Source organism: Vulpes lagopus, chromosome X (assembly GCF_018345385.1).
Source record: "Vulpes lagopus strain Blue_001 chromosome X, ASM1834538v1, whole genome shotgun sequence".
NCBI classification, from domain to species: Eukaryota; Metazoa; Chordata; class Mammalia; order Carnivora; family Canidae; genus Vulpes; species Vulpes lagopus.
Genome location: NC_054848.1, coordinates 87,805,710 through 87,832,244, shown reverse-complemented (window position 1 = coordinate 87,832,244; position 26,535 = coordinate 87,805,710). Strand labels below are relative to the sequence as shown.

At 34.9% G+C, this 26,535-nt stretch overlaps 1 protein-coding gene and 1 pseudogene across 4 annotated transcripts in view; one reads left to right on the top strand and one right to left on the bottom strand.

The window, feature by feature from the left end:
* LRCH2 (leucine rich repeats and calponin homology domain containing 2) overlaps positions 1-6,754 on the top strand; it is a 103,509-nt gene extending 96,755 nt beyond the window's left edge. For 3 of the 4 annotated variants that reach the window (XM_041740198.1, XM_041740197.1, XM_041740196.1), the window contains one exon: positions 2,853-5,596. In XM_041740198.1, the coding sequence (XP_041596132.1) occupies positions 2,853-2,972 (120 nt within the window). In that variant the 3' untranslated portion in view covers positions 2,973-5,596. Of the gene's footprint in view, positions 1-2,852; positions 5,597-5,661; positions 5,726-6,712 lie in introns of those variants that run through there. The other variant, XR_005985590.1, reaches the window with a different exon arrangement.
* Positions 245-974, bottom strand: LOC121482316 (annotated as a pseudogene).
* Positions 6,755-26,535: the final 19,781 nt, after the last annotated feature.

Genomic DNA, 26,535 nt, shown 5'->3' with positions numbered 1-26,535 from the left:
TACAAGAGAAGAGGGTGAAGAAAGAACCCTTGAAAACATTAAGAATATTAGGAAATGGACATCTGGCTAGCTTAGTTGGTAGAGCATGTGACACTGGATCTTGGTGTTGTGAGTTCAAGCCCCATGTTAGGAGTAGAGATTACTTACAAAAAAAGAAGAAAAAAGGAAAGAATGTTAGAGTAGGATCAGTGAAGGCTAATGAAACCTAATGCAGAGTTGCTTTCATTTATTTATTTTTTTTAAACTTTATTAACCTTATTTCAAACTTTATTCCCAGGCTTCTTCAGCTTAATTAGCTGCTAAGAATGAATTGTGTATAAGCAAAAACTGAAAAGAGCTGCAGTGTCCAAGGGGCTTGGGCTTAAAAATACTAGAGATCTAGATTTTATCAGACCCACGAACAAAATTTTAAAAAGCAGTCATAATATAAAATAGCAGCTCCCAGTAACTTCTTCAAGTTTTATCTTCTTCAGAAGTTGACTCCATTCAGTTTGCTTCATTCTTGGAAGCTTCATCAAAATTCTCCACAAGATCTGGAACTTCATCATCATCATCCTCTCCAGTAGCCAGTGGTGCTTTTCCATCCACGGATTGTTTGGGCAGAGCTTCAGCCAGTCTTTTTAAACTAGTCAGACTGTCCGCACCAAGCTGGTTTAAGATACTGGGTAGCATTTCTGTCAGCTGCTTTGTCTCAGCATGGCCTGTAATGGTGAAAGTGTTCGCTGCCAGCGATGCCTGAACTTTAGAGTTGTTAAAATGGATCACTGTTCTTGGTTTGTGAACATATTCACTTCTTCAATACCAGAGATGTTGTTTACCCCTAACTTCTTTAAGGAAAACTCAAGTTTTTTATCATCTGCTGTAGCTGTTCTGTGAACCACCTTCTTCTTTCAGCGAGCAGTTCCTTTCCCACCAATGCGCACTTGTGCTTGCAGTTTGGCAAGTTTCTCCTGGTTCATAATAGTTTCTTTCATCTTGTTGGAGCACAAATGGGACTGCACGGGGGACTAGGGTTGGCACTCAGAGGGTCTCGGGCGGACCAGCTGAGGTTAGGCGCACACATGCGGGGATGCAAGATGGCAGCTAGAGGCCAGAGTTGCTTTTAAACTTTTATTTTCTTTTTAAAGATATTATTTACTCATGAGAGACAACAGAGAGAGGCAGAGACACAGGCAGAGGGAGAATCAGGCTCTCCATAGGGAACCCGATGCAGGACTTGATCCCTAGACCCTGGATCAGGCCCTGAGCTGAAGGCAGATGCTCAACCGCTAAGCCACCCAGGTGTCCCTGCTTTTAAACTTTTTATAGAATTGTGAAGCTCAAATGACACGTGATGTTCTTGTAAGGGGAGGTGTTGTTATTTATGAAATTCTAGATCCCTGGAACTACAAGCAAAAAAGCATCACTAGAAGCTGGAGAGAAGTAAACTAAAGACAAAAAAAGTAGTGAATCTCTTCATATATCAGAGACTATGGATCCTGAGAACTGGTAGAATGAACAAACCAGAGCAGACAATTTTGTACAGGACTGAAGAGTTTACAAAGCACTTCTACCTCTTGACTATTCACTTTGTTTCTCACACAGTCGTGTTCAGGATAAAGAAACTGAATCTCAGGGAATTTTAGTACCTTTAGTACTTCATATTGCATGGCCCTTAGATGTCCTGGCTGGAAATGTAGTGCTCTTTCTACTTCAACACAAGAGCCCAGGGAACATCTAGCAGGACTGTCTCACTTTAAAATATTTGCTTATTATATGGATTAGATCAACCTCAGATGAAAACACAGCTTGTAAAATAGAATCCCATACCATAAAAATTTATTGAAACAGACATTTTAGAAGTAGAATTTACACAATGAGATATCACTTCACATCTGTTAGAATGGCTATCATCAAAAAGACAAAATATTGGTGAGGGTGTGGAGAAAAGGGAACCCTCATGCCTTGTTGGTGGGAATGTAAATTGGTACAGCCATTATCTAAAACAGTATGTGGGTTGCTCAAAAAATTAAAGATAGAAATATCATAAGATGTAGCAATTCTACTTCTGAGTGTTTATCCAAAGAAAATAAAAATACCCATTCAAAGGGACATTTGCATCCCTATGTTCATTGTGGCATTATTTACAGTAGCCAGGATATTGAAGCAACCTAAGTGTCTCATCAACTGATGAATGGATACAGATGTGGTATATATACAATGGAATACTACTCAGCCATAAAAAGAATGAAACCTTACCATTTGTGACATGGATGGACCTTAAGGAAATTATGATAAGCAAATTAAGTCAGACAGAGAGAAAGAAATCTTGTATGTTTTCACTTACATATGCAGTCTTAAAAAACTCCAAATGAACAAACAAAATAAAATGTACATCATAGATACAGAGAACAGAATGGTGTTTGCCAGAGGAGAGTAGGTGAAATCAGGTGATGGGGGCTGATGAGGTACAAACTTTCAATTATAAAATAAATAAGTCACAGAGATATAATGTCCCACAGAGTGACTATAGTCAGTAATATTGTAGAATATACTTAGAGTTGCCAAGAGAATAAATCTTAAAAGTTAACTTTGTATGGTGATGGTACTATGATTTACTGTGGTGGTCATTTTGCATTATACTGTATACATATTCCAAATCATTACGTTTTACATCTCAAACCAATATAATGTTATATGTCAATTACACCTCAATAAAAGAATAAAAAAGTTAGAATTTAATTTAATTAGAATCATACAGTTTTTGCTTGAAGTTTTACAAGAAATGTTTTAAAAATCCAGTTCTGGTTTGTCTTAGCTTTACTGCACTATTAAAAAACAAATGTTCTGATATCATTTATTTTGTTTTTCAGGAAAGACTTTGTTTGCCTCATCATATTTTGGAAGAGAGAGGTCTTGTGAAAGTCGGTGTCACAGTTCAGGCTCTTCTTGAATTACCTACAACCAAGGCATCTCAGCTTTCTACAGCTTGATGTAACATTTCAAAATTATAAGTGTGTAGTTGCTTTTATTTGAAGTGATTTCAAATATCTCAAATTCATGATAATGTCTAATCAAAAATAATTTTGTTAGGTCAAACCTTAGGTTTTAAAAAAATTATGTTAAAACATCAAAATTAAATTAAGAATTGCCCAAACTTCTTTTTGGGGTAAACTGGATTAACTTAAGACTTTTCAATTAAATTCAAATTCTCTTTTTACTAAGTCAGTTGATAACCTTGATTATTTTTCAAAAACCAGATTGATACTAAATTTAAAATGTGGTTTCAATTTAATAATCACATTAGGTTTAATTTTTTATATCATAGCATACTAGTAAGCACCTGGATGAGGTAATCATTTTTTTACCGATTTAAAACTATTCTATATTTGAGTTATTTAATACACTTCTAATTCTAGTTTATACACAGTTTCTTCAATCTTTGGTCTTAGTTTTCTAGAAAAAAAATGAGTAGAAAATGCAGAACTCTGGCTTTATATTAAATTCTTTTAGTATTATAGGTTGGTGCCAAAATATTTTCAGTTGTACTGTAGATTGTTTACATGTGAAGTGCCTGTGTAATTGATGACTCTTATATAGTCTTAAGCATTTTTGCAATTTCTTTTTATGTATTAATGGAATCAATGGAACTTTAAAATATTTTAGTAGATTTTGTAAGGTCAGTAATATGTGAGGATTTAAATGTACCTCACATTGTGACATTTGTGATTTTTTATTTAGTCCATTGCAGTTTTCCTTAAATTGGTTATGTCATGTTGTCAAAAAAACTCCAATGTTAATATGCTTAATTTATGCTATTTAATTTTGCAAAACATAATCATCTTTTAAAATGTATTATTTGAAGAGTATTTTATTTCTGTATTGAAAATGTTACACAAAGCAGTAAGGTTTTTGAGAAGTAGCAAAGTACTAATTATCAAGGACATTTTGATTAAACTGCCAAAGTTTGGGTTTATGTCTTGATTTTCAGTAACATTATGTCAGTGTGCTGCCATTAGTTTTATTGAGATTAAGACAGCAGCAATTGAAGAGTAGGTTTTTATTTGAAATTTGGCCATCTGTGGATCCTGTAAATCTTATGATCCTTAATTAACAATATGTTGAATTAAACAGACCATTCTATAAATATTTTCATAAGTATACTATGTTACCAAGTCCTTGTTTAATTTGGAGAGGGATAAATTTATGTTGGTAGTAGTGCAGGAATTTTTCAAAAACATTACTGTAATGAATAACTCAGTTTGCTATAGAAGAACCTTAGTATAATTACTTTTGTAGTAGCCAAGCAAGTACCATATCTTAAATATGTGATTATTTGCACTTGTTACCTCTTAATATGGATGCAACTTATTAACAGTGTTGGCCTGGGAATTTCAAAGGGTATATATAAAAGGTAAAAACTAGTGTGCCAAATGGTAGTAAGGTTTGGTTTAGGAGCATCTCAACTTTTTTTGATCAGTTGGCCTGAAGCCATATTATTACATTTTGGCATTAGAATACAGATGTGTTCTTTATATTCCCCAAGTGTGAATTTGGAGCTTTTAAAGAATTAAAGCTTCTTATGACTATAAGGTTTAAAAATTAAATTATTAGTAATTTATTACTTTAAATATTTGAGCTAATTAGTTACTATTTTTCAGTTGGATCTAAAAAAAACTTCATTGGCATAATCAGTCTCCCTAGTGAAAACTTGGGTAATAAAGGTAAGAAATGGCAAATAAATATCTTAAGTTGTTAGTTTTTATTGTAGAAATTTGACAATGTTACAAATAAAGTGACCAGTAAAAGCTACAGCAATCATTCATATTGCTTTCATAGTTATCATGCTGTGGGAGTCCTCTTATTAATCAAGCTAGGTGTTAATTATTTTACAAGTATTTTCCTGTTTCATATCATTGAAATATTAGTGAAATTATAGGCCATTTCCTTATTGCATTTCACTTACTTGTCAGTTATTATTTTAAAGGGTAAATACAGCAGAATCTTACTATAGCATTCTTACTGCAAAAAAAAATTCGACTTAAGATGGGTTCATCTGAAGTCCATATCATGTCAGTTTATTTACTGTAATGCCAGAAGGCAATACCACTTCTAAGTCAGTTTCTTTTATCAAGGCTCTGATGTATTTCTTTTAGTAGTTTTTAAATAAGTGTAAGTTTTATTCTAAATGGTTTTTATGGTTATTTTATATTTGCTTCATCAATTATTGAATTAAGAATTATTATAATTATTTGAATTGGATTTGTGATTTGAAGAGGGTTAAGTAATTAAACTGAAATATTTTATTAGGCCCTAAAGGATGTAGTAGATAGCTAAAATCTGCTAAATTTTATTATTGTATGGCACAAGAAAGAAGTGTTGTTGGATATGTTAGAATTGAAATAAGGAGTAAAAATGCATTACCATTTGTTTAATAATTATCTCTACAGAATGCTAGTTTATTGACTTTTCTAAGTGAGTTTTTTGAAGAATTCAGAAATCTTTGTATTGGTCACAGATCTATCATAATTGATTTTCTGATGCATTTAAAAATAAATGGAACACTAAATGTATATTACCGATGCAAACTGTGGATAAAGTTGAATGAAAAAATTAAAGTCTGAGATTTCTTTTCTCCCTCTCTACCTCTTCTCTCAACATCACAGCATCCATCTTTTCTAGGTATTTGATAGCTTGTGTCTATATTCTCTACTATGGAAAAATAGACTTCAAGAGGATATTCCACGTAAGTTGTTTGAGTCCAGATTCTCTTTACATCATATTATTTGCAGTAGATAACGTTTTCTTTAAAAAAAAAAACACATAATTTCCTAAGATATCTTCACAAAAGAAATCACCTTTGTGTAAGTTAGACTTTTTGTAAATGTGTCAGATAAGCCTTTACATAAAATAAAAGATAGGATAGGTCAAATTGTGATTATTTGTATTGTAGATTTTAGTGTGAGGTATAGTATTGAAATACCCTTAAGCAATTTGATTAAAAAATAATCTTACATTTTCAAGCAATTCTAGTTTTTAAAAATTTCATATATTTTATTAAAATGTCATTTATTCATAATTGTTATGCATCCTAAAAGTGGAAGGTTTATTCAGGTAAATATTATTAAAGATTATATTGCCCCTGTTTTATAGTTACTCACCCTAAAGTCTCAGATTTAAAGAAATACGTAAGTAAATATTTGGCATAAGTTGTTTGAAAAGTACTCTAAGTTTATCACAGAATTTTGAATTTTTATTTGCTTTAGTAAATTTTGATGTTGTACATGGAATGGTTCTAAAGTTGTCAGGAATCTATCTCAGTGTCCATAGTGCTCTAAGACCCTGGGTTCCCTTTGATACATTACCATATATTAAATTAATTTGGAAATGCCTAGATCTCTTCTGTTCCTTAAAGCATAATCTCTTCTATTTCTGCATTTTAAAACATGAAAAAAAATCCCTATATTTATGGTGCTTAAATAGCTTAGAATTTCCACAAAATGTGTGTGTGTGTGTGTGTGTGTGTTTTATGCAAGGCTTCAGCTGTTCTAGCAAAGGAGAGTGCTAACTGCATTGGAAAATTTAGAGTTTTTAGAAGTTATGAGAATTCTGACATCAGTAGATTTGGATGGGAAGTTGCTGATTGAATCATTTGAAGTTACCGTAATTTGTAAAAAGAGAAAATTCTTTTTTTTTTTAAAGAAAATAATAAATTTATTTATTAATTTGACAGAGAAAGAATATAAGCAGGGGGAGTGGCAGGCAGAGGGAAAAGGAGAAGCAGGCTGCTCGTGGAGCTGGGAGCCTGATGCAGGCAGCCTGATGGAGGTTTGATCCCAGTATCCTGGGATCATGATCTGAGTGGAAGGCAGACACTTAACAGATCGAGCCACCCAGGCGCCCTGAGAAGATTATTTAAAATGTGATCTTTTAAAAAATTTGAAGAAACTATTGTAAACTATTTTCTTTGATTCTCAAATACATAATTTTTATTACCCTGCCACTTTAGGAAAAATTATTTTTATTGTATGCCATTAATATCCATCAAGTGTCTACCTAAATAAGTGAGAAATATATTTGATACATACAGATGCAAATATATAAATAGAAATAGATTTTTCACATAGCAAATTGAATTTTCTAGAACTTTGTTCAGATATCTCAGTCACCTCTGATGCAAAGAAATAAAAAAGTAATGCTGTATAATTTATGAAGTAAAAATTATACTATAGACAGTGATTCTTAAACATTTTTTTAAAGATTTTATTTATTTATGAGAGACACAGGCAGAAGGAGAAGCAGGCTCCATGGAGGGAGCCCGATCTGGGACTAGATCCCAAGACCCCGGCATCACACCTTGAGCCAAAGGCAGACGCTCAACAGCTGAAGCCACCCAGGCACATCCGATTCTTAAACTTTAATATGCATATGGATCACCTAGATGACCTTATTGACCAGTAAGTTCCAGACCCCAGTTGATTCAACAGTTCAAGGATGGGCTTTGAGATTCTGCATTTCTAAGAAACTCCCAAGTGATGCTGATCTACTGGTTGAGTGACCAACCAACCAGTAGAAATAAGAAATAAGGCTTTATGGTTGTTCAAGCTTTATATTGATATCAGTTTATTATCCAATAATAGTTTGATATTTTAAGTGATGCTTCAAGGTCTTTATAACAGGTACTTAACATTTTTAAATAGGTCTCTATTCTGAATTGTATTCTACCTTATTAAGTTCTTTTGGATTTTCTTCTATGGTTTTACTTATTTTTTTATGTTATTGTTTTAATTCCAGTTAGTTAACATACAGTGCTATATTAGTTTCAGGTGTACAATGTAGTGATTCAGCAATTCTGTAAATCACCTGGTGCTTATCATAAAAAATGTACTCCTTAATTCCCATCACCTATTTGGCCCATTCCCCTAAACCCCCCTTCTTTTGTGGTTTTAAAACATGTTAAGTTTTTGTATATGTGTCAGATAAGCCTTTACATAAAATAAAAGATAGGATAGGTCAAATTGTGATTTGTAATGATTTTAATTATCTTAAGCTAGGACGCCTGGGTGGCTCAGCGGTTTAGCGCCTGCCTTCAGCCCAGGGCATGATTCTGGAGTCCCTGGATCGAGTCCCACATCAGGCTCCATGCATGGAGCCTGCTTCTCCCTCTGCTTGTGTCTCTGCCTCTCTCTGTGTCTTTCATGAATAAATAAATAAAATCTTAAAAAAATAAACGCCCCTCTTGGGTCTGAACTTCTTCCTTCAAACAAATTAGTATAATGTTAAATTAGCAAATATTAATGCATAACACCTTCCTCTTTTGGAATGCTTAGAAAACTACACTTACTTTTCATGGTGTCGATGTTAATTCATTCTCCTCTTAGTAGGCAGCAACTCTCCTTTTGTTTTTAAGCTCAAAGCATACTCACTTTTTCAAGCTACCAGGATGAATGGAAAATTTGAGCCACATACAAATGCATATTTTATTTTAAATATTTTTGATTTTTTATCAGAGTTAAGATTTTCAATTACAGATTACATCCCTTCCAAACAAATGGAAAAAGGTATTTATTTATTTTATTCCTTTTTTATGGTAAATCGTATTGACTTAAAACATTTGGAATTACTTTACTTATTTTAATGCCTTCCAAAGCATGTGGTATCATCCATTAAAAAACAGATTAAAATCCAAGTTAGCTTGAATTACCAAGGGCAACTGAATATCTTCTGTGGGAAGATGATTCATTTACTCTGAAGAAAATATGTGAAGGTTAATAATTAAATACAAAGAAGGGAGGGAGAGCAGAATCATGTGAAGCATTGAACTAGATGCTTTTTAATAATTGAATTATAGATAATGCAATTTATGTATTTTTACTTATGTTTATCTCTCATTCATAATCTTTAAAATTTAAGATCAATCTCATATTAGGAGAAATTAGTATATTGCTGTAACTGATATTATAAAATTGCACTTAATTATATATAATTGTGCTTATTAGTGAAGAAACAACATGTATAAAATGTACATTTTTTACAAAATGTACAAATATGCCAAATGGACAAATGTACCAGTATATAAAATACTGTTATAATTTCTTGTTATTTTGTACCACCAAAATTTCCAGATTTTTTTATATATAAAATAAGGAATAGTTCACAATATACTCTTAAGTATAATCATAAAAAATTTAATGCCATAAAAGGTTTTAGGATTTGTGTACTGCTGTCTTCCATTCTTTAGACCAGGAATCTGAGTATTAGAATTATAGGATTGAGAGGCCAAAAAGAAACCCATACCTATATGGTCAATTAATCTATGACAAGGAGAAAGTATAGTGGGGAAAGGCAGTCTTTTCAATAAACAAACAAACAAAAACACCTCAAAATAGATTAAAGACCTAAATGTGTTAGACATGAAACTATAAAACTCTGAAAAGAAGAAATAGTAATTTTTTGGACATTGGTCTTAGCAGTGTATTTATCGATGTGTCTCCTCAGGCAAGGAAAACAAAAGTAAAAATAAACTGTTGGGATGGCACCAAAATAAAAGGCTTTTCCACAGTGAAGAAAATCATGAAGCAGAAAAGCAGCCACTGACTGGAAAAGATATTTGCAAATGATATATCTAATAAGGGATTAATATCCAGAATATAAGAAATTACACAACCCAACACACACACACACACACACACAAAACCCCCAGACAATCCAATTAACAAATGAGCAGAGGTTGATAAGTTCTTTATATATTTTGGATACTAACCCTTATCTGGTATTTCAGGTGCAAATATCTTCTCCCATTCCGATAGTTGCCTTTTGGTGTTGTTGATTGTTTCCTTCAGTGTGCAGAAGTTGTTTATCTTGGTGAAGTCCCAGTGGTTCATTTTTGCTTTTGTTTCCCTTGCCTCAGGAAATGTATCTAGTAAGAAGTTGCTATGGCCAATGTCAAAGAGGTTACTGCCTGTGTTCTCCTCTCGGATTTTGATGTTTTCCTGTCTCACATGTAGGTTTTTAATCCATTTATAATTTCTTTTTGTGTATGATGTAAGAAAGTAGTCCAGTTTCATTCTGCATGTTGCTGTCCAGTTTTCCCAAGACCCATTTGTTGAAGAGACTTTTTTCCATTGGATATTCTTTCCTCCTGCAAAATCTATAAAGAATATCAAACAACACTCAAAAAACAAATAATCCTGTTAAGAAATGGGTAGAAAACATAATTAGACATTTTTCCAAAGAAGACATTCAGATGGCTAATAGACACATGAAAAAATGCTCAGCATGACTCATCATTAGGGAAATACAAATCAAAACTACAATGAGATACCACTTCACACCTGTCAGAATGGCTAAAATTAACACGTAGGAAACAGGTGTTGGCAAGGATGCAGAGATAGGGGAACCCACTTACACTGTTGGTGGAAATGTAAACTGGTATAGTCACTCTGGAAACAGAATGGACGTTCCTCAAAAAGTTAAAAATAGAACTACCCTGGGATACCTGGGTGGCTCATTACGTTCAGCATCTGCTTTGGGCTCAGGTCATAATCCCAGGGTCCTGATCAAGTCCCTCATCAGGCTCCTTGCCCAATGGGGAGCCTGCTTCTCCCTCACCCTGCTGCTCTCCCTGCTTGTACGCTCTCTTTCTGACAAATAAAAAAAAATCAACAGGTGTTATACAATAAATAAATAAAACTACCCTATAACCCAGGAGTTGAGCTATAGGTATTTACCATAGGTTACAAAAATGCTGATTTATAGGGGCACATACACCCCGATATTTATAGCAGCATTATCAACAATAGCCAAATTATGGAAGGAGCCATCAAATGCTGGATGGATAAAGACAATGTGGAACATTACTCAGCCATAACAAAGAATGAAATCTTGCCATTTGCAGTGTCATGGATGGAACCAGAGAGGATTATGCTAAGCAAAATAAGTCAGTCAGAGGAAGACAAATACCATATGATTTCCCTCATGTGGAATTTAACAAACAAAACAGATGAATGTAGGGGGTAGGAACAAAAAAGAGAGTGAGGCAAACTCTAAGAGAGACTCTTGAGAACAAACTGAGGGTTGATGGAGGGAGGTGGGCAGGTGGATGTGTTAAATGGGTGATGGGTATTAAGGGAGGGCACTTGTGATGAGCATTTGGTGTTGTATGTAAGTGATGAATCACTAAATTCTGCTCCTGAAACTAATATTGCACTATATGTTAACTAACTAGAAGTTAATCTTCTTAAAAGATTTATTTATTTATTTTAGAGAGAGAGAAAGAGAGCATGGGGAAGAGGGACAGAGGGAGAGGGAGAGAGAAACAATCTCAAGCTGACTCTGCTGAGCATGGAGCTCATTGCATGGCTCAGTCCTATAAACTCCAAGACCATGACTTGAACCCAAATCAAGAGTTGGATGCTCAACCAACTCAGCCACCCAGGAGCCCCACTAACTAGAATTTAAATGAAAATTTGAAACATTACAAAAAATGAACAGAAGACCTAAACAGACATTTTTCCAAAAAAGGACATACAGATGTCCAACAGACACATGAAAAGATGCTAAGCATCACTCATCATCAGGGAAATGCAAAACCACAATGAGATATCACCTCATATCAGTCAGAATGGCTAGAATGAGAAAGATAAGAAATAGTAAATGTTGGCAAGGATGTGGAGACACAAAAGCCTCTTATGCACTATTGGTGGGAATGTAAATTGGTGTAGCCACTGTGGAAAACACTATGCAGGTTCATCAAAAAATCAAAAAAATAAAAATTCTTTATGATCCAGTAATTCCGCTTTTGTGTATTTACCAAAAGAAAACAAAAATGCTAATTCGAAAAGATAATCCATCTCTGTGTTTATTGTATTGTCAAGATATGGAAGCAACCTAAATATCCATTGATAGATGAATGGATAAAGGTGTGTATGTGTGTGTGTGTGTGAGAGAGTGATGGAATATTTGCCATAAAGAAGAATGGGATCTTTTCTTTTGTGACAATATGGATGGACCTTGAGGGTATTATGGTAAGTGAAATAAGTCAGAGAAAGACAAATAAAAGATTTCGCTTGTATGTGGAATTCAATAAACAAATGAACAAACATAAAAACAGACTCTTAAATACAGAAATCAAACTGATGGTGGCTGCCAGAGGGAAGATAGGTTTGGGGATGGGTGAAATAAAGGCGACTAAGGGGTACAAACTTCCAGTTATAAATAAGTCACAGAGATGAGAAGTACAGCCTAGGGAATATAGTCAGTAATATTGTATGGTGGCAGATGGTCACTATACTTATCATGGTGAGCATTGTGCACTGTACAGAAATGATGAATCAATATATTTTACACCCGAAACTAACACAGCATTGTAATTCTACTTCAGTAAATAAAACCCCCCCACTTTTCAAGAATTTACTACATACCAGGTGTTGATGTTGTAGACATTAGTTAATGGAGATGATGAAGACATGGTCTTTTTGTTCAGAACTTTACAAAGTAAATCTGTTGCCGGTTTCTGGCTATTGCATTAAAATAGATATTTAATATATGTTTATAATATTAAATTTTGCTGTTGAGATATATCATTCTTCATGGTCATGTTTGTAAGCTAAGTTTTAATGTTTACCTTCTGGTATTAAAGTTGTCATTGAAAATTCATTTCTGCTAGTTGAAATAATTTATTTTAAAAACAATCATTTTTGGAATCTTTCTCAGCGTGAAGTTTTAGAATATTTCTCATTAGTTTAAATGTAATGCTTTTGTTTTTACAGTTTGATTTATTTTAGATTAATATAACTCTAAAGCTCTGGTAGTTTTTTTTTTTTTCCCTAAGAGAGTGAGAGAGGGCTCGAGGGCTTTGAGGGGCAGAAGGAGAGGGAGATAGAGAACCTTAAGCAGGCTCCATGCTTAGCAGGAGCCCACCTCCTCCATCTCATGACCCTGAGATCATGACCTGAGCCCAAATCAAGAGTGGAATGCTTAACCAACTGAGCCATCCTGGTGCCCCTGAAGCTCTAATAGTTTTTGTCCTATGGAAATGTTAACCAAAAGTATTTGTTAAAGATTTATTTATTTACTTGAGAGAGCAGGAAAGAGAGAGCATGTGAGTGGGGTGAGGATCAGAGGGAGAGAATTTCCAAGCAGATTCTACACTGAGCACTGAGCCTGACTCAATCTCACTACCCGTGAGGTCATAACTGGAGCTGAAACCAAGAGTCATATGCTCAATGGATTGAGCCATCCAGGCTCCTCCCAAATGTATTTTTTTAACAGACAGTATGGTTAAAAAAACAAAACAAAACAGTATGGTACAAAGATAAATTTCATTATTTTTCATATTTGTTTTTAGGTGCTGTTGATATTATTTGAAAATTATATTGGTAAGATTTATGTCAGTAGGATCTCATTCTTTAATTGCTTTTTTATTTATTTGACCTATTACTTCCAAATTGTCTTCTCTACCAGCAGCCAAGTGGTGCTGATAAATACAAAGGGAAATGTTTTTCTTTCTCCTAGATCTTTTTATAAACCAAGGGGGCTCTTTAAAGTTACATCTATACTTTTCAGTCTGGTTAATTAATGAATGAAAGAAGGAAACACCACAAGTAATCTGGTTTTGCTTTGTGGCACAGACCCAAGTGTTTTTCAGCCAGACCTAGTAAAATGAGGTCTTGTTGATAGAGGCTTGAAGTGGAACTACTAAAAAATAAGATCTAATATTTTAGTGAGTTGTTAGTATGTGCATAACATTGTACTGTAATGATTTTCAAGCATTATCAGATATAATCCTCAGAGTATCCCTGTGAGATAGGTACTGTAATTATTTTACTTTTATAGATGAGGAAAACTAGTCTGGAGATTAAGTAATCTACCCAAATTTACCCATGTTGTAGGTGGAAATCTAGGAGTCTGAATGTATCCAACATCAAAAAATGTTTATTTAATCAAATCACCTCTTGGAAATAATGTTATGTGTTTCTCCTAAGGAATTGTTAGGCTTCCTTCACTTGCTTAGTTTTTTATTTTAAACTATATTTGTTCTATGGCATATGCATATATTTACTTTCTGTGTATATCTAAACAGTACATAATTAGCTCATATATATTTGCATTTTAATTACGTTTCTTATATGGAGAAATTTACTGAAAAATTTGAAATAATAAACATTAGGCACCATGACATTTCTAAATACTTGATTTGTAAATCATTTAGAAAATACTCAATATCTATTACATGCCAAACATTGTGTCCTGAGTACCAGTTATGCACTGGTGAATAAGACAGATATTGATATTCATACCCTCATGGGGCTCACAGTCATGGCACTCTTTCAATATTGAGTATCTTAAGAGTTCTGCTTTGTAAGTCTTGTATGATTCTTAAATGTAAATACTTTACAGTTTATGACTTACTATTTGATTTATACCTCACTCTTAGAAATAATATGATGGTTTGCAATAAAAGTAATCAATAAAAAACCCCTCAAATATCCAGTTAATAGAAGAACACAAGCCATATAATGGGTCTGGTAGGGGAACAATTAAGCAGAAAACTCAGACTCAAGTCAATTGCTATAGTTTATTAAAAATTTAGGTCTCAGCCTCTTGCCAGATAAGGAATGTATTTGTACAAGAAGATTGCTGTTTCCCTAGGCTTTGGAGATCATTCAATATTGCATTAATTGAACCTTGAGTGTAATACGCTCTGTTTGGGGATCCCTGGGTGGCGCAGCGGTTTGGCGCCTGCCTTTGGCCCAGGGCGCGATCCTGGAGACCCGGGATCGAATCCCACATCGGGCTCCCGGTGCATGGAGCCTGCTTCTCCCTCTGCCTGTGTCTCTGCCTCTCTCTCTCTCTCTGTGTGTGACTATCATAAATAAATAAAAATTAAAAAAAAATACGCTCTGTTATGTATTGTGCACAGAGCATAAACTTTGTAGGACAGACCCTTTAATCCCCAATTCCTTTACTAGCTGTGGAACTTTGTGCTAATTTAACCTGTCTATATGGCTACTACATAGAGTAGAGTAGATAAAATGAGAATTGTGTATATTGCCCAGCATAGCTCCTCATGTGAAGTAGGTTTCCTTCATTTGGTTATTAAACATGTAGATGGCCAAAGATACTTTGTTGTGAAAATTATATCCTAATTCATATAGAAGCCTTGTATTGGTCAGCCACAGGATTATCTGTAGGTAGGTAGCAAACTTCCTTTATGAAAGAGTATCATCTATTTAAAAGTCTAACAGTTGCTCAGTTGAAATTCCAGATTCCTATTGTAATACAGAGGAGACTGCTTTAAACCACAGGGTACTAATTATCTCCTTAGCAACAAAATAACTTTAGTATGATTCCTATCATATTAAACACTTCAGTTTTTTGCAGGAATACTCTCTCAATGGTCTAATCAGAGGTAATTTATACACATTATAAATTTTTCAAGTCTTCAAATTCATCTCCACATTTTCTTAGTTGGTGAATTTCCTTTACAGTTCATTTAGTAAACAGAAATTATCAATTGGGAACTTCCTAATCTTTCCACTTACAAACTTAACTACCCTTAAAACTATTGGATCATTCAGGGCTCTTACAAGAAGATGTGTCTTTCCACTTATCAAAGGCCACCTATTCTCTGAAGGAAAAAAAAATGTACTTTTTTTTGTTAATTAATTTTCTTGCTTACACCTTGTACCATCAACATAAAAGTATATGCTAGTGTTTACTATTTGAAAACAATCAAAACTCCCACAGTACTCCCAGCAGTTGACTGCTTTTTCTGCTTGCCTACAAACCAAAATCTCTTAGGGGACTACTTAATGCTGTCTTGCCTTCCTCACCTTCCTTTAATCCTTCAAACCCCCATTCTAGCTTCCTGTCTCATCTCCTCATTCACATTGCTCTTTACCAAAATCACCATGATCTCAGTGTTTCCAGATATGGTCAGTTCTTCCTTAACATTATCTATTTGACCTCTGTTAACTGAGCCACCAAGGTGCTCTGGGTGCAGAGTTTTATAAGTTCTTTATATATTCTGTTTTTAAAAGGATTGTTTTGGGCAGCCCAGGTGGCTCAATGGTTTAGCGCCGCCTTCAGCCCAGGACATGATCCTGGAGAGCCAGGATCGAGTCCCATGTTAGGCCTCCTGCATAGAGCTTATTTCTCCCTCTGCCTGTGTCTCTGCCTCTCTCTCTCTCTGTCTCTCTCTCTCTCTCTCTCTGTGTGTGTGTCTCTCTTCAATCAATAAATAAAATCTTAAAAATAAATAAATAAAAAATAAAAGGATTGTTTTGGCCTTCTGAATTTTTTTAAAAAATGATTTATTTATGTATTTATTCATTTATTTAAGTGATCTCTACACCCACTGTGGGGCTTGAATTCATGATCCTGAGATCAAAAGTCACTTTGCTCTTCTGACTGAGCCAGCCAGGTGACTCAGTTTTTTATATATTTTGAATGCTGACTCTGTATCTGGTAAGTCATTTGCAAATATCTTCTTCCATTCCGAAGATTGCCTTATAATTTTGTTGATTGTCTCCTTTGCTTTGTAGAAACTTTTTATCCTCATAAATTCCAATAGTTCATTTTTGCTTTTGTTTCCCTTGCCTCGGGGTACGTATTTAGAAAAAAGTTCCTCGGCAGCCTGGGTGGCTCAGCGGTTTAGCACCACCTTTAGCCCAGAGCCTGATCCTGGAGACCCATAATCAAGCCCCACGTCAGGCTCTCTGCATGGAGCCTGCTTCTCCCTCTGCCTGTGTCTCTGCCTCTCTCTCTCTCTCTCTCTCTCTCTGTGTGTGTGTCTCTCGTGAATAAATAAAATCTTAAAAAAAAAAAAAGAATAAAGTTCCTACAGCCGATGTCAAAGAGGTTGCTACTTGTGTTCTCTAAGATATTTATGTTTCAGATCTTCCACTTAGGTCTTTATTATGTCTTGAATTTCTTTTTGTGTATTGTGTAGGAAGTTGTCCAGTCTCATTCTTTTGCATGTTGCTGTCCAGTTTTCTCAATACCATTTGTTGGAAATCCTTTTTCCCATTGGATATTCTTTCCTGCTTTGTCCAAGATTGACTGTTTAATTTTGGGTTCATTTCTGGGTTTTCTGTACTGTTCTGTTGGCCTGTGTGTCTCTTGTGCCATTACCATACTGTTTTGATCACTACAGATTTGTAATATAACGAAGTCTGGAATTTGATGCCTCCAACTTTGCTTTTCTTTTTCAAGCCTACTTTTGCTATTTAGGGAATTTTGTGGTTCCATACAAATTTTAAGATAGTTCTCCTTCTGTGTAAAATTCTGGTGGTAATTTCATAGGTATTGCATTATTGCTTTGGGTAGTATAGATGATATAATAAAACAATATTTGTTTTTCCAATCCATGAGCATGGAATATCTTTCCATTTTTTGTGTCATCTTCAATTTCTTTCATCAGTGTTTTATAGTTTTCGGAGTACAGACCTTTTACCTCTTTGGTTAGGCTTATTCCTAGGTATCTTATGCTTTTTGGTGCATTTATAAATAGGATTGATTCCTTGCTTTCTACTTCTTCTTCTTTTTTTAAAAAAGATTTATTTATTTATTCATGAGAGACACAGACTGAGAGAGAGAAGCAGAGACATAGGCAGGAGGAGAAGCAGGCTCCTCACAGGGAGCCTGATGTGGGACTTGATCCTGGATCCCAGGATCACGACCTGAGCCAATGAAGGCAGGTGCCCAACTGCTGAGCCACCCAGGCATCCCTCTACTTCTTTTTTTAAAAAGATTTTTTTTTCTTTATTCATGAGAGACACACAGAGAGAGGCAGAGACATAGGCAGAGAGAGAAGCTGACTCCCTGCAGGGAGCCCTAGGGTCATGACCTGAGCCAAAGGCAGCGGATTAACCACTGAGTCACCTAGGTGCCCCCTTGTTTTCTCCTTCTGTTGCTTCATTATTCTTGTATAGAAATGCAACAGATTTATGTACATTTATTTTATATCCTTCAGGTCAGTTTCTGTGGTATTTAGGATGATTTGATAGTTATCAGTTGTGTTTGTGGGGCAATATGTTCATCCCATTCCACTGCCATCTTCCTTCTCTCATATACTATGTTAAATGTTATTTCCCTATTATTTTTCAATCAATGCATGACTTATAAAAATATTCTAAGACTATATCAGGTTATTTAGAAATGTTAGGAATTATGCCATCATCACTTATTACAATTTCAACATAGTGTTGCAGTATAGGCTGTGAAAAAATAGTGAATCTTGGGAAGTATACCTAGATCATTTATCATACTTCATAGGTGGATCCACTCAGTATATTCACAACTCAAAAATTTTTCATTAAGTTCTGTTAAATTCTTATGTAGTTATTAACTTCTTGTGTGAAAATTGAACTGTGTCATAGTCCAAAGGAGACGATTCATGTTTATAAGAGAGCATTTTTGAGGGGCATGAAGGAAGAAAAGAGGGAGAATGGGAAAGAACAGGGGGAGATGACAGAATTCTGAGGAGACATTTAGAAAACCAAAGAATTGTAATCTTCGAGAAAGAATATTAAGAAATAAAATGAACTGTTCTTTGTTCCCATCCTGCCTAAATTTTGAACAAAATGTTTTCTGAGGAATGGCATTTGCAATTCTTTAAAAATATACGACAGCAGATTTTGTTGATTTTGTAAAGTATTTTAATTTTTAAAAAAGATTTTGTTTATTTGAGAGAGAGAGAGTGCAAGTGACTGATACAAACAGGGTGGATGAAAAAAAAAAACAAAAAACAAACAGGGTGGATGGACAGAGGGCGAGGAAGAAGCAGACTCCCTGCTGAGCAGGGAGCCAAATGTGAGGTACCATCCCAGGACCCTGGGATTATGACTTGAGCCAAAGGCAGACACTTAACCGACTGAGCCATCTTTCTTGATTATTTTTTTTAACATGTTATTTATTTATTCATGAGAGACAGAGAGAGAGGCAGAGACACAGGCAGAAGGAGGAAAAATAAGTTCCATGCTGGGAGCCCGACGTGGGACCAATCCTGGGACTTGGATCAGGCCCTAAGCCAAAGGTGCTGAGCCACCCAGGTGTCCCCTTTCTTGATTTTTTAATTATTATTTTACTTTTTCTTTCTTTCTTGATTTTTAAAAACAGCACAAAGTTGTAAAGTTTGTCTGCTTTAAACTTAAAATAGTTAATAAAGTAAACTGTAACTGGTGGAATTTGTTTTCTGGTAGAGAGAATTCTGGAATCTGTAAAACATGGGGTTATAATGTCAAGTTAAATAGCTCCAAGCTCCCAATGAACACTGATGTCTGTCACTGAGTGAAATGAAGAAAAATATGGGCAGCCCAGGTGGCTCAGTGGTTTAGCGCCGCCTTTGGCCCAGGGCCTGATCCTGGAGACCCAGGATTGAGTCCCGTGTCGGGCTCCCTGTATGGGGCCTGCTTCTCCCTCTGCCTGTGTCTGTGCCTCTCTCTCTCTCATGAATAAATAAATAAAATATTAAAAAAAGAAAAATACAATAACAGAATGATAAGTAGAGAAGAACTAATTGCTAATATTTTTTGCCATTTGATTAAAAATGTAAGTTTTTTCTTGACCTATTTGACATTATCATTTAACAAAATTAAGTTGTGATTAAATTGATATGGTTAAGCATGTGTCTGTATTTGATTTTAACATGGAGGTATCAAAGAAGTTGTGTTTTTTCCATATCCTCTTCATTAAAATAGAACATAGATATTTTATTTAAAAATATTAACCAATGGTAATATTGTTTGAAGGTTATGTGATAAAAGTTGTCAGATTGCAAGTGGTTTATTTTCTTACTGCAAAATAGTGGTGCCAGAGCAGAGATATTACTTGGCTTTGTCCTGCAGTTATGTTTAAAATGCCTTATATTTATCATTTTTAAAAATGTATTACAATAGGGAAATATTATTGTGTTTTTATAAAGACAAATTCTTTCTTTGTATCTTTCTTAAGGATTTTTTTATTTACTTGAGAGAGAAACAGCAGGGTGGAAAGGCAGAGGGAGAGAGGAATTTAAGTAGACTCTTCATTGAGCACACAGCCCAATGCGGGGCTTCATCTTATGATCCTGAGATCAGAACCTGAGCTGAAACCAAGAATCAGATGCTTAACTGACTGTGCCACCCAGATGCTGCAAGCCAAATTCTTTAGAAAAGGAAGGACTATTTGTCAAAATGGAATTCTCAGACCTGCTTTTGATTACAGGGATATTAAATTTCCATATAAAGGTGTGTCTATCTCTGAGCTATTTTTTTTATATGGGTTTCTTTGACTGTTGCAACAATATTGGTTTTTTAAACAGTAAAAAAGTTATTGTGTAATTTTCTTCATCTTAAGTTTGACATGGTGATTTGTGGATTTATTAAAATGTGTACGTTTTTAGTACATTTACTTACTTTCTTAAAAAATAAACTACCATTTTAGTTGAGGTTACATGGAATCTTAATATTAGAATGGTATTTTTTAAATTCTATTTTTTCTTGGTTATTGCTGACATGGTAAGATGCTATTCATTTTGTATCTGGAAATCTTGTGTAAATCTTCTTAGTCTCAATCACTTGCTTATTCTACTGATTCTCTTATGTAAATGATCATATCATTTTCAAATAATGATAGTTTTAACATCTGTGTTTCTAATCCTTAATCCTCTCATTTCTTTATAACATTGGCCAGGATCTGCAATACTATGGTGATAGCTGGTTGCTCTGTCCTTATTTTGGTTTTACCAGAAATGAATTAATGTTATTCCATTAAGTATAATATTTTCTATAAGGGTTTGAACATTTATCAAGTATTACAGTTTTCTAGAATTTAAAAAATTATCTTAAATAGATGTCAGACACGAAATATTTTTGCATCGATTGTAATTTAATCTAATAGTTTATTATATGGCAGTTTACACTAATAGATTTTCTGATGTTGACTCAATCTTGTATTGATGTGATAATTCCTTTTTGGTAATGATTATTTTAATACCTTATATTTCATTTGGTTGCCCTGATATTAGCCCTATGTTCATATATACCTGCTCTCATTACTTTAGTAGTATTGTCTCAAGGAGATGCAGAGTAGAGGCAAAACCAAAACATAAACCTTGTTTTTCCCCTAACTATTCCTTTTACTGATGCGTCCGAATAACTTTTGTATTAGACTTCAACTCCATGTCCCCTCACACATGCATTAGTTTGTTTCTTCACAGGGGGTTTTCAAGGATTTTTTTTTTTTTTAAGATTTTATTTCTTTATTCATGAGAGACACAGAGAAAGAGAGGCAGAGACAGGCAGAGGGAGGAGAAGCAGGCTCCATACAGGGAGCCCGATGTGGGACTCCATCCTGGGACTCCAGGATCACTCCCTGAGCCAAAGACAGATGATCAACCACTGAGCCACTCAGGCATCCCATAAGGATTTTTATATTAGTTTTTTTAGGCCTGTGTTTTCCTCTAGAATTAATTTCAGAGAAGAAGTTTAGTAATTGTGCTACTTTTCCATCATTGACAAAATCTTTAGAAGTCTTGCTTAGGTATTTATATATAAACTTCTGTTTGGGGCAGCCCGGGTGGCTCAGGGGTTTAGCGCCACCTTCAGCCCACGGAATGATCCTGGAGATCCGGGATGAATAAATAAATAAATGAATAAATAATATGAATAAATGAAATCTTTAAAAAAATTTTTAAAAATAAACTTATGTTTTTTTTTAAGATTTTATTTATATTTTATTTATTTATTTATTTATTTATTTATTTATTTATTTATTTATTCCTGAGAGACACAGAGAGAGAGGGGCAGAGACATAGGCAGAGAGAGAAGCAGGCTCCATGCAGGGAGCCTGACACGGGACTCAATCCCGGGACTCCAGGAGTACACCCTGGGCCGAAGGCAGATGCTTAACCACTGAGCCATCCAGGGATCCCCTATATAAATTTCTGTTGAGCCAGATTCTCTTTCTCTGCATTTGTACAATTTAGTTTTTTTTTTTTTAAAGATTTTATTTATTTATTAGAGACACACAGAGAGAGAGAAAGAGGCAGAGACACAGGCTGAGGGAGAAGCAGGCTCCATGCAGGGAGCCCAACGTGGGACTCGATCCTGGGTCTCTAAGATCACTGTACTGAAGGCGGTGGTAAACCACTGAGCCACCTGGGCTACCCTATAATTTAGTTTTTGAACCTTTATAAATTTTCTCAACATATTTAATCTTCTTTATTGTTCGACATTTCCAAAATATTTTTGATTCTTGATTCTGCAATCTGGCATATTAGCAATCATCCCTTCCAAATTTCATAAGCATACCATTTATGTCTCCATTTAAGTCTTTACTCTAAAGATTGTGTTTTTCAGTGTTTTATCAACGTATTCTAGTGAGACCTTATTCACTTGATAATAGCACTAGAAAAGTAGTTTGTGAACTAGCTATAAACAATCCCAAAATTATCAAGGTCAGTGCTTCTCAAACTGTAATGTGCATACAGACTACCTAGGAATCTTGATAAAATGCAGATTCTGATTTAGTATGTCTGGGGAGGAGCTTGAAATTTTGCTTTTTCTAACAATCTTTTCTGTGAAGTTGATGGTGGTGGTCCACAGAACACGCTCTGAACAATAAGGATCTAGGCACATTTCTCAATCTCAATGAAAATAATCAAAAACAAGACTATAAATAACTTTTTCAAGAATAAGATATGAGTAAAGTTTTTTCCTGATTTCCCTATTTGGTAAGACCAATAAAAATTAATTTTCCGTAAACACCAGAACAAGCTGCCTACTAGTATCTGTATGTTGCCTAGGCTCCTGAAAGCATTTTTGAAGATGCAACTTTTGGTAACAATGATAGTAGTAATGAGTCTTATTTTGGACCAGCAAGGTTTCTGCCTGGTTTTCAACACACCAACAAATTAGACCAAAATAACTTTGAAACTCTCTTTCACTTCTTTGCATCTATTTACTTGCACGTTTCTAGGTTTCTGGTTATGATGTAAATGTGGAGGAGTGCTTGATAATACAGATAAGATTGATTTAAAAAATCTAGATAATGGTAAGTAGCTGCTTCTGAAGTGTTTTAGGGTACTTGTAAACAGTTTCCACATATTATAGAAATTCCATGCAGGGTTATTTTTACTTAGCTTAATTTATTTCAATTATTTATCAAAAAATACTTCTAAGAAAATAATAGAATAAGCAAAATTTTGTCTTCCATGTCAGTATCCGTGTGATCCAAATATCTGATTAAGATTTAAATGTTAGGGGCAGGGATCCCTGGGTGGCACAGTGGTTTGGCGCCTGCCTTTGGCCCAGGGCACGATCCTGGAGACCCTAGATCGAATCCCACGTCGGGCTCCCAGTGCATGGAGGCTGCTTCTCCCTCTGCCTATGTCTCTGCCCCTCTCTCTCTCTCTCTGTGACTATCATAAATAAATAAAAAATTAAAAAAAAAAGTTAAGGGCAGCCCGGGTGGCTCAACAGTTTAGTGCTGCCTTCAGCCCAGGGTATGATCCTGGAGACCTGGGATCGAGTCCCATGTCGGGCTCCCTGCATAGGGCCTGCTTCTCCCTCTGCCTGTGTCTTTCCCTCTCTCTATTTGTGTCTCTCATGAATAAATAAATAAAATCCTAAAAAAAAAAAAAAAGATTTAAATGTTTAGAACAGTTCTTCAAGATATCTGTTTCTGGGGCACCTGGGTGGCTCAGTTGGTTAAGCATCCCATTCTTAATATTGGCTCAGGTCATGATCTCAGGGTTGTGAGAATGAGCTCCGTGTGAGTGGGAAATATCAGAAAGGGAGACAGAACATGAGAGACTCCTTACTCTGAGAAACGAACAAGGGGTGGTGGAATGGGAGGTGGGCAGGGGGTGGGGGTGACTGGGTGACGGGCACTGAGGGGGGCACTTGATGGGATGAGCACTGGGTGTTATGCTATACGTTGGCAAATTGAACTCCAATAAAAAAAAAATAAAAATAAATAAATGAATGAAATGACATGACAAGACAGCTACCTGCCTCCTGAAAGTAATTAATAGTGCTGGGTTAAAAGATACATATTGCTAAAGGCATTACTAAGATGATAATTAGGAAGCCATAGGTACTAACCAGCCTGAGGGTTTCTGACAAAATTGTTTTGACAGTTGCTTAGGACTTGGGGGCAAGAGATAAAACCTGTGATTTTTTCCAGTATTGGCATTCAAAAAAGATAATGTGACAAAATGTTGCCTGGGTGGCTTAGTTGGGTATCTCCCTTTGGCTCAGGTCATGATCTTGGGAGCCTCAGATTGAACCCCATCTCGGGCTCCCTGCTCAGTGGGGTGTCTGCTTTTCCTCCTCCCTCCTCATGCTCATGCTCTCTCTTTCAAATAAATAAATAAATAAAATATTTTAAAATAAGATAATGTGACATGAAGCTAGGACATCAGAGGGTTTTGTGATATACAAAAAAGTACAAGGAAACTTGCCTTGTTTGACTTTGACATTAAGTGAAAAGCAAAAAAACAAAAACAAACAAACAAAAAACATAAAGCACTCCCCTAGGTAAAACCTCACATTAACCATCTCCAGCCTGGGCTTAATTATTTATTACATATTTTTTGTGTGTATTTTATAAACCTTACACATAGAATTCAATGAATGTATAACCAGATTGGTAGTGTTTCCAGCTGACTGAAAGGAGCAAAAGTATTCCTCTGGAAGAGTGCATCTTCAACTTCAAATTCCCATGTTCTGTAGAATATGAGCTCACCATTAAATTTCAAAACATCCCACACAAAATCCTACAAAAAAATGAAGGCTCAACAGAGATAATAGAGAACAGACTAAGAGATGACATTTTTAAAGATATATTTTAAAATAAAATCTTTTTGTTCATTTATTTTAGATAGGGGTGAGGAGGGGCTGAGGGAGAGAGAAAAAGAGAATCTCAAGCAGACACTCTTCTGAGCATTGAGTCCCACATAGGGCTTGATCGCATAACCCTGAGATCATGTCTTGAACTGAAACCAAGGGTCATATGCTCAACTGACAGCCACCGAGGCACCCCAAGAACACAAAAAGACTTTAGACATAGACTAAAAATAACACTTTTGGTAATGTTTAAAAATTAAAAATGAAATGTCTTGAGTAAAGGACTATAAAGAGGCTATAAAAAGGATGAAGCATACTTTTAAAAATAAAATTATCTAGAAGTTAGTTTATAATGACTAAATTTAAAAACTTAGTGATCAGACTTTTGAACATATTGGAGGCAGCTGAAAGAGAATTAATTAATGAAGAAATTACCTGAAATTCAGCATAGTAAGACAAAGAGAAATTAAGAAAAGGAAGGTAAAACACAGAAGGTCTGATGTTAGTGTAATGGCATTTCTGAAAGAGGTGAAAGAAAGTGGGTGAAAGGAGGAAACATTTGAATACATGAAACCTGAAGTTTTGCAAAATGGAAGAAAGACAACAATTCTTAAAGAGCCCAGCACTTTTCAATTAAAATAAAAAGAGATATACACTTAAACCTTGTGGTGATGCATTGAACATCATAGGAAAAGCAAAAGAGAAAACACCTGGAGTAAAAAGAGGTACAAAACATCAGTGATTAGATTTATTGCTTATTTCAGTAATACATCAATGGAAGCTAGAAGGTAGTAGACCAATATCTTCAGTATCTGATTTAAAAAAAATCATCATCAGCTAAGAACTGTATAGTCAATAAAACTATTTTTTAAAAGGCTAGGACAAGATAATATGTATAGACACAACAACTAAGATTATTACCATCCATTGAGTCATGTTAATGAAAATTTTAAAGGGAATACTTTGGTCAGAGGGAAAATGATCTGAAGTTATCTGAGATTTGAGAACAGATGGAAAGGGTAGAAGTACTATCTGGTTAAAATCAAAACAATTATTAACTATATTATGTGCAAAGCTAGTTTAAAGAAAATATAATAAAATTAAAATACCAGACTATATTGCCATAACTTACAAGGAAGTTGTGATCTGAGTTAATATTCTATGATGCTTGTCTTTTCAGGAGGAAGTAAGATGCTTACCTTTAGATTGTAAGCATATATGATAAAATGTCTAAGGAAACCACTAAAAGATTAAAGAAAAGTATTCTAAAATAAGGGGAAAAGCCATGAGGGAAAAGTCCATCAAAATGGATGGATGATAAAGGAAGCATTTACACATTGGTAGAGTAAGGACCTCTGAAGAACAACTCCATACAAGAAATGAGAATACTAGAAAAATTGCCAAACTTAACTTTTTCACAAGTTTGAAAATTGACAAAAGTCTTGCAACAATTTGAGGAGCATTTATTTAAGAAAAATGGCTGAATTTCAACAAAACAGCATTATGAAATTTCAACTTGTCTTATTCCTGTTATACACTCTGGCATATCCTTGACAACCAACAGCTTCATGACCATGTGTAGATGTAAATAACTACAACCTAGCATACATAGAAGGGTACGGAATAGGTTTGGAGCCCCAAAAGAACCTCATTCTCAGAGAAATGTCACTGTTTGACCTTTTCAGCAGCTCTCTGTAAAATTCGCATTATGATCTTTATTTGG